Here is a 17,262-nt window from a genome sequence, read left to right as displayed (position 1 = left end):
CATAGTCCATTCTGCTTCTCTGTATCCAATTATTTGTTGATTTTCTGCCTTCATTAAAAAACACACAAACAAAGCAGACGTGTATTTTTTTTTAATGTAAGAGGTAAACATTATCAGCATAAGGATATCCTCGGCTCTTCTCCTCTTCCAGCCAATTAGGGGTTAGAATTGTCTCATTGGCTCTTAGACCTCTACGAAGTAAATGAGGGTAACGAACGAGGTAGAGAACTGGAGAAGCTAATCTAGATGGATTTGCAGCAGAAAGAACGGAAGGCTACTGATGAAAGAAAAATTCTAGCCAGAAAAGGAGTCAAAGGAAACAAAAACAAGCACACAGCTTGGTTTTGAAGGATGTTTTGGAGGCCTGTGAGTGTGAGAAGAGACCCTGGGAACATGGCCATGCATGGCCTTTCCGGTGGGAGATCGAGGAGAGGAATTGCGCAAGGGAGATCGAGGAGAGGAATTGCGCAAGGGAGATCGAGGAGAGGAATTGCGCAAGGGGACAAAATGAAGTTTGTGCTGTGTAGTAAGAATACAACACATCTCCATTCCCCACTTTGTATTTTCCTGAACATTGATTTAAGGATTCAGTTTGCTTTTCAAGTATGATTACTTAAAGACTGCCATCCAAGGCATCCCAGGCTGGCATGGGTTCTACGATTACGCTATGCCCCTTCACACTCTTTCATCTTACACCTATTCATAGCTCACACTTCTTTACGACCAGTAATCCAAATTCTACTCATATTCAAGCCTGTTCAGATGGTAGCCCTTCCATAAAACATTTTAATTCACCAAAGGAAAAATTAATAGATTCTCTCTTTTACTTTCCTGTAACTTTTTTTTTTTTTTGGCCTTTATTAGAACAACTGTCTCCCTCTACCTGGTCTCTAGTCCACCCCTGCACTCACTTGTGAGCTTTTCAAGGGCAGAAACTGTCTTGATCCTATGTGTAAGTCCTACAGTGCCTAGTGCTATGTTTCTGCAGAGAAAAAAAGTATTCGCTGAGTTTATGAATAAATAAATGAATAAATGAAAATCAGTAGAAATCAAAGCCCTGTTTGAGATAGGCTATCTAAAATTATTGTAGGAGTAAGGGCATTTGGCGGGATTACCGCATCTAAATTTTGGGGAAATGTGAGCCAGTGAAAAGGAAGGTAATCAAAATACCCAGAGGTTCACAATAAAATTATGAATCAAATGCAACTATGTTAGAACAAGGGTAAATTTGATGGTCATTGATAAAGTGCCATTAAAGTTGAATTGAAAAATTACTTTTCAGAAAAAATACATGATTAGCACAGTTTATGGAGAGAAGGAAACAGTAATGACATATCTTAGTTTAGTAATTGTATCACTGAATTAATTTTAATCTGTTGGCCTTGAGCTCATAGGTAGAGAATTAGTCGAAATAGCTCCCAGAGAATGTAATGATTAAAAGCAGGCAGCTGTGGAGTGCCCCAGGGACCTGCTGAAGGTTCTAGTCATTTAAGGTTGCATTAATGATGTGGCAGATGGAATGAGTGTAATGTTGATTAAATCCCCTCCACCCCAATGTCAAATAAAGAAGAGAAATAAAAGCCAGTGAGAACTTAAAAAAAAACCCACAGGGACCTAGCCATTGCTTTGCACCCAGAAAGCAGTCAATAAACCACTCATTTTTTTAAGTGAATAAATGATTGTTAAAACCGATAAAACTTAATTCGCAAGCAACCACGGGGAAATATTACTTCCCACAGAAAAAGAATCCATTCATACTTGCAAACAAACAGAGACTCAAGGAGATTAATGCAGTCTGGCCTTGTGTGACTCTCCAGGCCTATTGGCCAACAGAGATTCTTCTTTGTTTTTATTTCTGGGGACAGAGTCTCGCTCCACCAGAGAGTCTTATGTGACTTGTTCAGTCAAAGGACAAAAGGTCCCCATGGAGATGGATTAGAGGCAGGTACATATTGATAGAGAATTCTGCTAAACAGGCACAGATTTTAAGCATTTCATTAGCCTCTGAGATTTCATCAAACCCCTTTAAAATTGGAAGACCATGCCACGTACTGAAAATGAATTACCCAGCTTGTGAGGGTTAATTAGTACCACAGCTCCTGTCTGCATGAGGAAAATAGGGCTGTTAAAGTAGGGGCAAGACGAAACCTGAGCAGTTCTGTGTTCACATGGGGCGAGCAGGAATATCCTGAAGTGGGGGTACAGGTAACACAAGGCAAGGATTCTTTATAGAAACTGTGATGCTGGGGCAGCCTACAGCACTGGATAAAACCTGGAAAATGAACTGTCCTTTGAAATGACTCAGAAAGACAAGTTCTGTACATTCCAATAGTATAAAGAGCATGTTAGATGTCTTCAGCAGAAGGTCATCAGCATCTGCTAAAACTCAGCTGTCCAGATGGGAACCACGGCACGTAGCTTAAAAGGTGGAAATGCAAAGCTTAACCCTGGGGTCACACCTGTGAGTGCCACTCTTGCCAAAGAAGAAGGTGGGGTTAGGAGAACAGTTGCTTCTGCAAGAAGAAATTTAAAAGGACACTGGGCCAGGCCAGATAAGGGAACAATGTAGGGAAGCAGCAGAACAAGGTGTTTGAGAACATGGCACTGATACAGGCTGTCTGGGTTCGAGTCCCAGCTCTGCCACTTACTGGCTATGTGACCTTGGTCAAGTTCTCTAACCCTTTACTTCGTCATTTTAAAAAAATCTGTCAAATGCGGATGCTCCCTTCGAGGGTTCCCGGAAGGACTTCATGATGCGATGCAGGTACCTGAGTTGCCACATGCTAAACCTTAAATCAGTATTGATATTGATAACCATTATTAACTAGAATCATTTGGAAAGATTGCAGATCAGAGCCCCAGGAGGTAAGGAAAGCAACATTTCACTCAATGCTTTGCTTACGTGACTCATTTTAAGCCAGGAGAGAGTAAGAATGACCATTACACTCTTTTATGGATGAGGATAGGGACTCCATGAGGTTAAATGTCTGGCTGAATGCCTTGGGTCTAGCTGTGACTGGATCCAGGGTCAAACACAACCGTGTCTGGCTGAGCCTCTGCCCTTTCTATCACATTTTGCTGCTACCCAGGGCCAGATTGAGGCATGTGGATCACCAACCCACTAAGAAGATATCCCCATTCTGCTTAAAAATCAACACAATTAAAAACCACAAACTAACTGTAAGAAATGCCCGTAGCTATTTATTTTCTCAGATGACTAAAGGGTTTTTTTTTTTGGACAGATCAAATATTTTCTAAATAAATTGTGCAATGTCTCCATTGTGGTGCAGTCAGCACACAGCTAGTTGGTTTACCCAGTGTATGAAGCTGGAGCATTGTTGTAGTGTAACGGTTCCCTCACCAGGTTACTTAAGTGTGTATGTCTGCCACTTGAACCATGACAGCTGGGAAGTGTGCCAAGGCCTTGCTGCCCAGCTGAGGAGCTGATGTCCCTGAGAACCCAAACATCCCAGAGGAGTATCTGAGAGCACATCAAAAAAACAAGCAAACAGTCTCATTGCTCAAACATACAGCAGGCAAAGAACCAGAAAATCAGCTTAAAAGCAGCTTAGAGATGGGAGGTGGCACAGATCTCTAGAGCTGTCTTGCTGCCGCCCAGGAGTGCCCTGTATGCAAGTCCCGCTAAACTCACGTACTCACCAAATTGGACTTGTCTAAGTCATTCTTAGGTCTTTCAACTGCCTCCCTGTTCTGGCAGTGGGCAGGGGTTTGCTGGGGTGGCATGGGACACATGTTACAGTCCCAGGTTTTTCTCATAGCAATTATCAGGAGGCAGCATCCTTTGGCTTCAAAGGAGACCTTTCCTGGTGTGACCAGGAAATTGTGCAGTTCCTAGGAGCTGCTATATGAATGCATTAATAATTGCAAACTTTTCTGGGTGCAGTGGCTCACACCTGTAATCCCAGAACTTTGGGAGACCGAAGTGGGAGGATCACAAGTTTAGGAGTTCAAGACCAGCCTTGCCAACATAGTGAAACCCCATCTCTTCTAAAAACACAAAAAATTAGCTGGGCATAGTGGCAGGTGCCTGTAATCCCTGCTTCCTGGGAAGCTGAGGCAGAAAAATCACTTGAACCCAGGAGGTGGAGGTTGCAGTGAGCCGAGATCGCGCCACGGCACTTTAGCCCTGGCAACAGAGTGAGACTCTGTCTCGAAAGAAAGAAGAAAGAAAGAAAGAAAGAAAGAAAGAAAAGAAGAAAGAAAGAAAGAGAGAGAGAGAAAGAGAGGGAGGGAGGGAGGGAGGCAGGCAGGCAGGCAGGCAGGCAGGCAAGCACATTTTTACTAAAAGCATTGATGGTATCAATATAAATAACAATGGCAGCTATTTATCACACATAGATGTCAGGCACTGGATAAGAACTCTCCTTTAATTCTCAGAACAACCCTGCCTATTATACCAGTGAGGAAATGTTTAAGTTGTATTCCAAAGGATATACCGTTAGGGTCAGCCCTGAGACTGGAATGGCTCTGTTTCTGAAATCCTTCCACTATACAGAGCTGTTCCAAGTCAGAGAATGAGTGACAGCACAGGGATTGGGCTGGGCATGGTTAGGGGCCTTTCCATCATGTCTCCTTCCTTCTCAAAGGCTTATCCACAAGGGCTGTCCTTTAACCAGGGGCTGACTGGAACCCCTCAACCTCTCTTTCAAATGGTCCACCTCAAATGCATTCTGTGTTTTACAGGGTCTGTATTTAGAATGTGTAAGGAGCAGGGTGGTTATGAGAAGGAAGCATATACAGCATCAGGAGACTTACCAAGAAATATAATTTCTTTCTGCATTGGGGAATATTTTTAAGTTTTCGAAAGCTGTGGTCTCAGAAATCACGCCTGCAAGGCAAAGCATAAAACACCCTTCTCCACCATAACTCTGTGTGAATGTTGCCATTGGTATGGGCTGATGGGTAGGAGTGTGGGTTCTGGAAGCAAATTCCCGAGGCTTGAAATGCAGCCATGCTCAGTCGCTGGCTGTGTGTCCTTCCACACATTTCTCATCTGAACATAGTAATAGCATCTACCTCCTATGTGTTGTGTGTAGTAAGACAAATCATGTATGCAAAGTTATTTAGTACAGTGAAGCATGAGCAGAAAGGATTCCAATGATATTACCATCATGATAAAGTTTAGATAATTGTCTTCACCCAAATCTCAGGTTGAAATATTATCCCCAATGTTGGAGGCGGGGCCTGGTGGGCAGTATCTGGGTCATGGGGGCAGATCCTTCATAAATGGCTTGGGTCATCCCCTTGGAGATAAGGGAGCTCTCAGGTTCTGAGTTCACATGAAATCTGGTCGTTAAAAAGTATGTGGCACCACCCTACCACTCTCTCTCCCTTTTGCTCCTGCTTTTGACATATGACATGCCTGTTTCCCCTCACAATCCATCATGACTGAAAGCTCCCTGAGGCTTCACCAGAAGCCAGGCAGATGCCAGCACCATGCTTCCTGTAAAGCCTGCAGAACCTTGAGCCAATTAAACTCTTTTCTTTATAAATTACCCAGTCTCAGGTATTTCTTTACAGCAGTGCAAGTACAGCCTAACACACATCATCATCTGCTTAATGCTATTGGCTTAATTTCAGTGTTGTATATATCAAACCAGCTAACATTTTATTGCATTTATTTAAAGTCTGATAATATGATGATAAAGGTGATAGTCCTTGAAATAGAGGCAATTGAAAAAAATCCAACTAAATAATATTAAACAAACAAACTGCCCGTTGTATCCAAATAATCAGCTGTCATCCTGTGAAATGGGAAGAGCAGATTGGCTCATCACTTTGGAAAACTGAATGGCACTATATATCAAAAGCTATTTATTGGCCTTTTGGACATACTCCTTGTGAGCTGCTGGTTTGTTTTAAGACATTAGAAAAAGAATTACAAGATTGCCAGATAAAGCAGGAAGAGGAACATTAGTAAAGTTAAAAGCCAAAATTAGTAAAATAGGAATACAGATCAGAAAAAATATAAATAAACTAAAAGCTAGTTCTTTCAAAACTCCTATAAAACTAAAAACACCTTATTAGTCTATTTTCATATATGACAGAGAAAGAGAGAGCAGAAGAGAGAAGAAGAGAAAGAAAGAGAAGAATAGAGAGAAAGAAAGAGAGAGAGAAATATGACCAAGATTATGAACAGGAAAAGAAATAAAATAACATAAGAGGCTAGGCGCGGTGGCTCACGGCTGTAATCCCAGTACTTTGGGAGGCCGAGGTGGGCGGATCACCTGAGGTCTGGAGTTTGGGACCAGCCTGGCCAACATGGTGAAACCCCATCTCTACTAAAAATACAAAAAGTAGCCAGGTTGGTGGTGCATGACTGTAGTCCCAGCTACTTGGGGGGCTGAGGCAGGAGAATCGCTTGAATCTGGGAGGCAGAGGTTGCAGTGAGCCGAGATCATGCCACTGCACTCTAGCCTGGGTGACAGCCAGACTCCATCTCAAAAAAAAAAAAAAATCATAGTAAATGAATATTAGAATGAAACAGACTAATGAATTCAGAAACAGATCCCCACACAATTGGATACTTGATTTACAACCATGATGGTGCTGCTGGGAAATGGGGAAGGACAGTGTCTTCAATAAACGGTGCTGGGTCTACCAGACACTATAAGGAAAAAATGACTTTTGATCCCTCTCTTGTACTAGGTATAAAATTAACCTGAGATGGTTTGCAGATATAAATGTGAAAGACAAAACAATAAAGCTTCTACAAGATAATCTAGAAGAAAATCTTCATGACCTTGGAATAGGCAAAGGTTTCTTAAACAGGTTACAAAAAGCTCCAAATGTAAAGAAAAGGATCAATAAAAATTAAAATTAATAACTGCTCATGGAAAAACATCATTAAGAGAGTGAAAAGCAAAGTATAGAGTAGATGAGATTTGGCGATACATAGAACTAGTTTGCACCCATGATACATACGGAATCACCTACAAATCAAAAGAGAAAGACAAATACCCCAATAGAAAAAATGAATGAAAGACAAAATATACATGTTATTTATTTATGTATTTTGCCAGGACATGCTCTCATCTAATATATATATATATTATAATATATAATATATATTATATAATATATATATAAATAATATAATATAATATATATATATTATATATATATATATATATATATTTTAATGTAGAGGCAGGGTCTCTTTTTGTTGCCCAGGCTGGTCTCGAGCTCCTGGCCTCAAGCAGTACTACCAGTTCAGCCTCCCAAAGTGCTGAGATTACAGGCATGAACCACCACACCTGCCCTAAAATGTATGTGATTGATGACAAAGAAAGTGGGGAAGAGGACGAATGTCTTTTCTAGGCAAACATGACTCTAGGAAGTTTTCTTAGTTTTGACCTGTGACGATATTGAGTGGCAGCGCGTTTTCAGTGGGGGAGCACGGCAGAAAGGCCGCTGGAATACGGGAACTGGAGCTTTGGTCGCAGACTGAGTTAAAATGAATGCGCTGGCCTGAGTCAGGTGGTTTATGAAAAGCAGAGCAGACGTTTCACCTCAGAGAAGACAGCGCAGCCCTTAAGTCACCCAGTGTCAAAATTAAAGCAGCATCCATAATAGATGCTTCAGGGGCGTGGCATGCGCAGAAGAGGAAAGCGAAGACTTCTGTAACTGACATTGGTTAAATACGTTTAGAAACCAGCCATCTGTGCTAAAGTGGTATCTGTTTCCTACCTGGCACAGCAGTCATGACCAGTTTTCTCTTTACCTAAGACTTCTGTGCATCAAGACTTGGTATTCTTTAACACTTCAGCTGAAGCTTCGTTGCAAAGAAATCATCTACCCAGTCCAACCACTGACGGAATGGCTCAGACGCAGCCCTTATCTATGATTCCAGAACATCTTTAGCACTGACTGATGGATAGACTACTGACAAACATCTCATGCGATTATCTCACCTAACTGGTGATATTGACTGTATTTCCCTACTAAAAATGAGGAAACCAGGCTGGGCACGGTGGCTCAGGCCTGTAATCCCAGCATTTTGGGAGGCCGAGGCAGGTGCATGGCTTGAGCTCAGGAGTTTGAGACCAGCCTGAGCAACATGGCGAAACCCCATCTCTGCTAAAAATAAAAAAAAATTAGCCTGGCGTGGTGGTGCACATGCCTGTAGTCCTAGCTACTCGTAAGGCTGAGATGAGAGGATGGCTTGAGCCCAGGAGGTGGAGGTTGCAGCGAGCCGAAATCATGCCACTGCACTTCAGCCTGGGTGACAGAACCAGACCCTGTCTCAAAATAAATACATAAATTATAAAAAATGAGGAAACCGAAGCCGAGGACTTAAATGACTAATGTAGACAGCATAAGAAGTAGAAGAATGAATGCTATACTTTGAGGTTTTCTGGGTCCAAGTTCTGGGCTCTTTCCATGCTACCGCAGTGAGTGAGTAAGAGCTTAAGGGTGAGGGGTGAATAGATTGAAGTGACGCGAGAAATCACGTACCTGAAATACCAAAGCCAATGATGAGTGCAATTGCTCCAGCCAGAATAATGATGATGCTAATTATGCTGTGGGAAGAGAGAGAGAAACAGGAAATTACTTCTCCATTCTTTCTGATGTGCCGCTTTGCAACTGGGGTACAAATCTGTCGCGGATAAGATATATTACACAAAGCATCTCAACTTTTTCTTTCACATAAGGTTCTTCCTAGAAATGGGTACCTTAGAAAGGAATTTCAGCAATTCCATCCCCCTGGGGCTCTGCGATCAATGAAAAGAATGATCCTTGCCTCTGACTGTGCCATTTACTCTCCACTTCCAGATCAGGGAAGACCATCTAGGAAGACCGCTGGGGCGAGATTGATGGAAATACCCTCTGTAAGGCCAGATGCCACTTGAGAAGGACTGGTCCCGCTCCCAGCCTTCCCTGAGCATCACTGTCCATCCTCTCGTGTCATTTGTCTCCCTGTCCTGTCTCCTTCCATGGACTTTAAACTCCGCTAAGGGCAATAGCCACGCCTTCTTCACTTTGTACCCACTCAACCTCACCTACAGCACCCACAGGTCCTCAGTGGAAGTCTGTTTTCTCTTATTTAAAAAAATACGTATTTACTACAGGAAGTTTAGAAAATATAAAGAAGCAAAAAATGAGACAAATAAATCACTTGTAATCCTGTCATCCAAACACAATCACTGTGTTTTGATATAATCCTCACCAATTTTTATTTGATTTTATTTTACTTTAAATTCTAGGATACATGTGCAGAACGTGCAGGCTTGTTGCATAGGTATAACTGTGCCATGGTGGTTTGCTGCACCCATCAACCCATCATCTAGGTTTTAAGCCCCACATGCATTAAGTATTTGTCCTAATGCTCTCCCTCTCCTTGCCCTCCACCCACTGGCAGGCCCAGGTGTGTGATGTTGCCCCCCCCACCCCCGTATTTATGTATTCTCATTGTTCAGCTCCCATTTATGAGTGAGAACATGCTGTGTTTGGATTTCTGTTCCTGTGTAAGTTCGCTGAGATTGATGGTTTCCAGCTTAATCCACGCCCCTGCAAAGGACATGAACTCATTCTTTTTTATGGCTGCATAATATTCCATGGTGTATCTGTGCCACATTTTCTTTATCCAGTCTATCACTGATGGGCATTTTGGTTGGTTCCAAGTCTTTGCTACTGTAAATAGTGTTGCCATAAACATACGTGTGCATGTGTCTCTATAGTAGAATGATTTATAATCCTTTGGGTATATACCTAGTAGTGGGATTGCTGGGTCATATGGTATTTCTGGCTCTAGATCCTTGAGGAATCACCACACTGTCTTCCTCAATGGTTGAACTAATTTACACTCCCACCAACAGTGTAAAAGCTTTCCTGTTTCTCCACATCCTCTCCAGCATCTGTTGTTTCCTGACTTTTTAATGATTGCCATTCTAACTGGTGGCTCCTCACAGATTTTTAATGAACAGATTAACAAATGACACCCGGGAAACTAAATAAACAAATAAGGAAGTATTGCTTACATATGCTAAGTCCTAGAATTATATGGCAGACATATTGTTCCAAGCAGCATTTATAACTTAAATCAATTATCCATTTAGTAACCTTAGGAGGAGAATGAATTTTGTTGTCTCCATTTTATAGATGAGGAAGTGACACAGGGAGATTAAGCATCGTCCCTGAAGTCCCGCAGTTGGCAGGTGGCAGAGCGGAGGTTAGAATTCATCTCTTAAATCTGTACCCAACTCCCTCCAAGTGTACTAAGGATAGGAGCTCACGAATGGGGAGTGGCCCTTTTCTCTGCCAAGGAGAACATGCAGTCCACGAGGGGTCACCCACTTTAGCTGGTGAGAGTGACTCAGGCAGAGCAGAAGGCACAGGTCAAAGTGGTTTCTGGGAAGCTTGCCCATTCCTGCCTGTCCTGGCACATACATCATCGGGCAGATGTCCTCAGCTGCCCTCTCACACAGCTGCCAATTCACACGCTCCCAACGCCCACGCTGATGTTACTCAATAGGCAGGACAAAAGAAAGGCACAGGGAGGCAAAGAACGGTGCTACAGAGAGAAAAATGAAGCACGGGGCATTGCACTTTCTGCCCTGAATAGGCTCATTGTACCCCGCCTCCCTTGGCTCAGGAATGGGCCCACCAGACAGAAACAACAGTTCCCCTGCAGGCCAAACACTCATGAGGTGCAGCCACAGGGCAGCAAGCGAAGCTTTAAGTAATAGGGCATCTGCTCAATTGATTCCAAGGGGAGAGCACATTTGGCCACTGTTCCTCTTCCTCCACACCTCAATGCAGCCTCAGTTCTTACTGGTCCGAGAGAGTGAGAACAACTAGACAAAGTCATAGCGAGAGGCACCACCCGGTTGTCTTTGACTATGAGCCAGGCACCCAACTTGTGGGTAACCTAGGGTTTTCATTTACTTTGGGTAAATTACTTCATCTCTCTGAGGCTGGTTTTCTTTTTCTGTAAAATGGGAAAAAGAGTAATTCTTGCTTTACCTATCACAAAGGTTACGTGTGCCACCTCCCGCATACATTCACATGCTGAATTCCTAACCCTCAGTACCTCGGAGTGTGCCTTTACTTACTAATAAAGTCATTGCAAATGTAATTAGTTAAGGTCATACTAGAGTAGAGGAGGGGTGAGTTCCTAATCCAATATGGGTGGTGTCCTTATAGAAAGGAGAATTTGGACACAGATGAACACACACACACACACACACACACACACACACACACACACACCCCACCATGTGAAGTTAAAAGCAAAGATCTACAAGTTAAGGAACACCAAAAGTTGCTAGCAAACCTCCAGAAGCTAAAGAGAGAGATGCAACATATTCTCTCTCACCACTCTCATAAGTAACACATCCTGCAGACATGTCCATCCGGCCTCCAGCCTGCAGCGCTGTGAGATAATACAGTTCCATTTCTAAGCCACCCGGTTTCTGGTACTTTGTTACCACAGCACCAGCGAACTAACACAAAAGGGTCATTTCAGGATCAAATTAGATGATGAATGTGGCATTACTCATAAAGGGCTATTCATACATTGCTTTTTACTATAAATAAATTTTACCTATAAGCGATTGCTGTAAGTTTACTATTCAAAGCTGTGACTTTTACGGGAAGGGACCTGAATGGTGACACTGAACAGATACCTGGGCACTGGCCAAGAAGAGGGGCACACTGGAAGTTGTGTGTTTCAGTCAGAGCTCCTGAGTCCCTCCACCACACCAGGCCGACATTTCCCTGGCTGCGAAAACAGAACTCTATCATCTGTCACCAAATTCCCTAACGGAGCAGGAATCACCTTGAGGTTTGTTCTGAACTAGTATTCCCTTGGGAAACAATTCAACTTCAGAACCTTGGAAAGAGAAGCAGGAACTACCGGAGCAGCTGAATTAAATAATTCCTGTCTGTTGCTTATTAATTTTTTAGAAAGATGAATAAAATGTTTCACTTCAGGTGTTCTGACATTGCTTTCTGATCTTTGCTTTCCCCTCAATAATTTCCAGTAACTATGCGACAGGAAATTTTTAATGCAAAACTATATCTTCTAACCACTGCGTTAGGATTCACGGTGTGCTTTCAGTACCCACTCTTTACAATAGGACTCAAATAAAAATCAATGTTTTTGGCAGGCTTGCTCATTTAGTAAACATTTATTAAGTACTTACCATGTGAAGGACATAGTGCTAGTCAATATGAAGGGAATGTAGAAATAATGTAAACAAAGTCCCTGCCCTCAAGAAGCTTTTAGTTAAATTGAGGTGACACACAAATACACTCCTTTGAAATGAACTGAGACAGAACGTGATCAGAGCTTTAGTAAAGAGATGAACAAAATTTCACAGAAATTCTAGGGACACAGAAAGTTTAAACTCAGGGGAAACAGAGATAATCAAAGTACACTTCCATGAACAAATTTCAAAGAAAGTGAAGAGAAAGGCTTTATTCAGAAATATATTTAGCTGATCCATGCAGCTACACACTCTGTCCAAGGCAGAAACACAAAGAAAAGGTGTTATTTTTGCCACACAGCGGGTGCAGGGGTCGGGAGCTAAGCATTGAACTTTAGTGCTCTGAGAGGTGGGCGGGAAAGGTGCTTTCAGAAGCTGCAGAACGCAGAGCTCTCCAGGTGAAGGAGCAGTTTTGCAGCCTGGAATTCCGTCCCTGTCCCTGAGGAGGGCCTGGTTCAGTTCCTTCACACGTCTGCCTCAGCTGCTGCTGCCTTCTGCAGCACTTGGAAGAAATTACGCATTTGGTAAAGCGTAATATGTGCATTCCTTACTATGCAGCCATAAAAAACGATGCGTTCGTGTCCTTTGTAGGGACATGGCTGAACCTGGAAAACCATCATTCTCAGCAAACTGACACAAGAGCAGAAAATCAAACACCGCATGCTCTCACTCACAGGCGGGTGTTGAACAATGAGAACACATGGACACAGGGAGGGGAGCACTACACACTGGGGTCTGTTGGGGGGAAATAGGGGAGGGACAGCGTGGGATGGGGAGGCGGGGAGAGAGAGCATGGGGAGAAATGCCAGCTACAGGTGATGGGGAAGAAGGCAGCAAATCACACTGCCACGTGTGTACCTATGCAACAATCTTGCATGTTCTTCACATGTACCCCAAAACCTAAAATGCAATTTAAAAAAATTAAAAAAAAAATATGTGCATTCCTGAGAGGTCTCACATTCTGTAAAATTATACAATAAAGGTAACAGGCCTTATGGGGAAAAACAGGGTTAAAGGCAGACTGCTGGAAACCTGTGTGACTTTGTAATTAGCCTACTAACAGAAACAACTGTCGGTACCTCGGGAGGTAACTTGGACGGACAAGGCAGGCAGCTCAGGAGGTCCAGAAACTACCTCAGGGGATATAAAAAATGCGCAAATAGAATCAAATGAATACTACGGCTTCTGGGTGCCGCCAGTAGCGTGGTTGCTGTGAAGGTGGGTGCAGCGGAAGTGCCACCTAGGACATGCAAGGGTAGGCTGTACTTCTCTGGAGAGGGAGCCCCATGTGCAGATGTTCATTAAAAAAAAAAAGTGTTTAATAAAATAAAAATAGAACTGAAAGCCATGCTAAGCCTTTCCCACTGATGTTCTCATTCTATTCTGCTATTTCAACTCTCCTTGCTTTGAAAAATATGCATGGGAAACATCAAAACTTCCATGGGGTACTGCCATCATTCCCGTGTTCAACCACACATGAGCTCCTGGACGCTGCAGAAACAAATACTGCAGCAGACAGGCTGTATCACCGTGTCACACAACACAAATAAATCAGGATAGAGACACCTGTCTCTTAAGGACAATCTTTCATTTATCAGAGGTCCGTGAGGATGGTATAACAGCCGATGTGTATCAGGCATGTGTGTCAATGCTTTGATATACCGTATCTCGTTCAAACCTACAGCAACCCCCTGAGGTAAGTCCTCCTCTCATTATCTTTTGACATGTGGGGAAACTGAGGCTTAGCTTGAGTAGCAGAGGAAGCTGTCACAGCTGGAAGGTGAGAAAGTCAGGTTTCAATCTGAGGAAGTATGACTTACAGATTTGAGGTCTCAACTATATGCTATACTTCTAGAAAAAGCGGTAGGAGGCCTCAGATTTGGAAGGCTCCTCTCATCCCAACCCCGAATATCTCCTTGGGCTCCTTTTCTAAAAACAAGAGCTTTCTGGATCTGCTACACAGTGTAGAGAGCCCTCAGTCCAGAAAACAGAAAACGCTCTTTGTTTTATTCAAACATGAAGGTTTCCATGCTCTCGAGTTTCTACCTATTTCTCAAATACTAACAGAACTGGGAGATACCACATTCCTTATAGATCAATAGTTTAGCTCCCCTTGTGGGATTGATAAATGTTTAAAACTCTCAAAACTACATTAATTTTGCAAATGTGTGATTTATTTGAATATACCACGCCGGATATTTGAGTAAATCAATTTGCAGGAAACATATTACATTGTTCACAAACTAATGAAGTGACTAGGTTTATAAAGAATGCTGAAATTGAAGACACTTATTTCAGTCTATCCAAAGAGGAAATTTAGGCTGGGTGCGGGGGTTCATGCCTGTAATCCCAGCTTGGGAGGTCGAGGCGGGCAGAGCACTTAAGGTCAGGAATTTGAGACTAGCCTGGCCAACATGGTGAAAACCTGTCTCTACTAAAAATACAAAAATTAGCTGAGCGTGTTAGTGCATATGTATAGTCCCAGCTACTCAGGAGACTGAGGCAAGAGAATCGCTTGAACCCAGAAGGTGGAGTCTGCAGTGAGCTGAGATTGTGCCATTGCACTCCAACCTGGGCAACAGAACAAGACTCCATCTCAAGAAAAAAAAAAAAAAAAAAAAAGGAGATTAAAAGAGGAAAAGAAAATTTCTTTATGGGGAAAAAGTCTTTTACTATAAACAGAAAAAGAAATTATTTTAAATGCTATATGGAATAAAGCATTGAGCTTCAGGGTAAAGCTAAGCATTTTCTGGATATTGATTAGCATAGGTTTTAGGTTTCTGAGAAGCTTAGATTGTTGTCTACCCAAGTTTTTTTTTTTTTTTTTTTTTGCTGTAGAATTCAAGGTGTAGAGTATGTTTCCTGGCCTCTACTCCTCTCCTGTATCTCTTACACTGGTAAAGTCAAGGCCAGCTTTGGTCCAGGAAACTGAGAGCAGAAGCGTCAGGAATGGTGAGTGCAGGCTTGAGGAGAACCCGGCAATGAGGAGCAGTTATTCTGTGGAGCTTGAGGAGTGTGTGTGGAAGAGAGGCGACATCCTTTCTGGGCAGCCCCTGCTCCATCAACATGGCAGTGGATGACCAGGCTCTGTATTTGGGAAAGGAATTTCAGGGAACTGCAGATAAGAGACTTGGCTGCTATTGAGTATCAGGCTGAGGCATCCTCTTTTCTTTCCAGCTATCCGCAAGAATCACAACACAGTTCAGTGAATTCCTCCAAAGTACAGGCCCCAGAATCAAATCATGACCTGGGTACGAATGCCATAAAACTAGGGAAACACGGCCGGCAGACGGATTTCACCTTGTGTGCCAACAATCATTTCAATGACTGGTAGTGGTGGCTTAGAATATTGTTTGGAAAAAACTACAAGATTGCCTCTGTGCTCACAGGGAAGAGCGCCGCCACTAATGAGTGTTTTCTTTTCTTTCTTTTTTCTTTTTTTTCTTTTTTTTTTTTTGGTGCAGTCGGGGACAGCCTTGTTTTTTGCCTGTGCTGGAGCGCAGTGCAGTGGTGCGAGGACGGGTCACTGCAGCCTGGAGCTTTCACACTCAAGCACTCCACCCACCTCACCTCCTCAAAATAGCTGGAACTACAGGTGAACACCAGCGCAGGTGCACGCTCCCCAGCTAATTTTTGAAAAAAGTTTTGTAGAGACAAGGTCTCACTGTGTTGCTCAAGCTGGTGTCCAACTCCCAGCCCTAAGCGATCCTCTTATCTTCGTCTCCCTAAGTGTGGGATTACAGGCATAAGCCACCACATCGGGCTGAATGTTTTCTTTTTCTCTTTTTTTCTTTCTTTCTTTCTTTCTCTTTCTTTCTTTCTGTCTTTCCTTCCTTCCTTCTTTATTTCCTTCCTTTCTCCCCTCTTTCTTTCTTTCTTTTCTTTTTTTCTTTTTTCTTTTTTCTTTTTTTTGGAGTCTCGCTCTGTCACCCAGGCTGGAGTGCAGTGTCATGATCTCGGCTCACCGCAATCTCCACCTCCTGGGTTCAAGCAGTTCACCTGCCTTAGCCTCCTGAGTAGCTGGGATTACAGGCATGTGCCACCATGTTCGACTAATTTTTTGTGTTTTTAGTAGAGATGGGATTTCACCATGTTGGCCAGGCTGGTCTTGAACTCCCGACCTCCTGAGTTTGAGACCAGCCTGACCAACATGGAGAAATCCCATCTCTACTAAAAATGCAAAATTAGCTGGACATGGTGGCACATGCCTCTATTCCCAGCTACTCGGGAGGCTGAGGCAGGAGAATCACTTGAAACCAGGAGGTGGAGATTGTGGTAAGCTGAGATTGTGCCATTGCACTCCAGCCTGGACAAGAGCAAAACCCCACCTCAAAAAAAAAAAAAAAAAAAAAAAAAAAAAAAAAAAAAGTAAAAGAAAAAGAAATAGGGTATTTGGCCTGTTTTCCGTCACTCTGGAGGAAGACAGGAAAAACAGAGCCAGTGAGTGAAAGTTCTAGGAGATGAGATTTAGACTCAAAATACGGAGAAACTTTCCAACAGAGCTCACTGAGACTGGCCTGCAATTGCATAAGCAAGCAGACCCCAACACACAGGGGTGGGAAGAGTTTCCAGTGTCACATAAAGCTTCAAACCATTTTGAAAGGCCCTTTCAAATAATTATATAATTCTGTAATCTGACATTCCCTGGGATTTGCTCTGACCTTGGCTTTTCTGCATTTGCCTCCCAAAACCTTTGTTGATGATGTAAGAATGATGGCTACTATTTGCTTAAGTACATTGCCTCATCTGTCTAATCTGATCCCCACAACGACCTCTGGATAGATACTATCCTCTTTGTTTCACAGATGAGGAATCTTAGGATTCGAGTCAGTTGCTAGGCTTGTGTTTGTCCGGTGGTAACTGATGGAAGGACAGCACATATAATCCTACATAGATTGAAAAAAAATTCTCTCCCCACAGGAGGTGTCTTTCATCTGGGGCTCTGGAAGGAAAACTGGAAGGGGCGTGAATATCAGGTGGAAATTTTCACAATGTTAACAAACAGACACCTTTCTTTAAACCATATTTGAGT

The 17,262-nt window shown here is 42.9% G+C and overlaps 1 protein-coding gene across 1 annotated transcript in view; it reads right to left on the bottom strand.

Annotated features, from left to right (window-relative positions):
* Positions 1 to 17,262, bottom strand: part of VTCN1 (V-set domain containing T cell activation inhibitor 1) — a 60,663-nt gene that overhangs the window by 16,711 nt on the left and 26,690 nt on the right. Inside the window, exon 2 of the mRNA XM_003933526.4 lies at positions 8,479 to 8,543. Within this exon, the coding sequence (XP_003933575.1) occupies positions 8,479 to 8,543 (65 nt within the window). The remainder of the gene's footprint in view (positions 1 to 8,478; positions 8,544 to 17,262) is intronic.

This window comes from Saimiri boliviensis, chromosome 11, assembly GCF_048565385.1.
Source record: "Saimiri boliviensis isolate mSaiBol1 chromosome 11, mSaiBol1.pri, whole genome shotgun sequence".
Taxonomy (NCBI): Eukaryota; Metazoa; Chordata; class Mammalia; order Primates; family Cebidae; genus Saimiri; species Saimiri boliviensis.
This window is presented reverse-complemented; position numbering and strand designations above follow the sequence as displayed.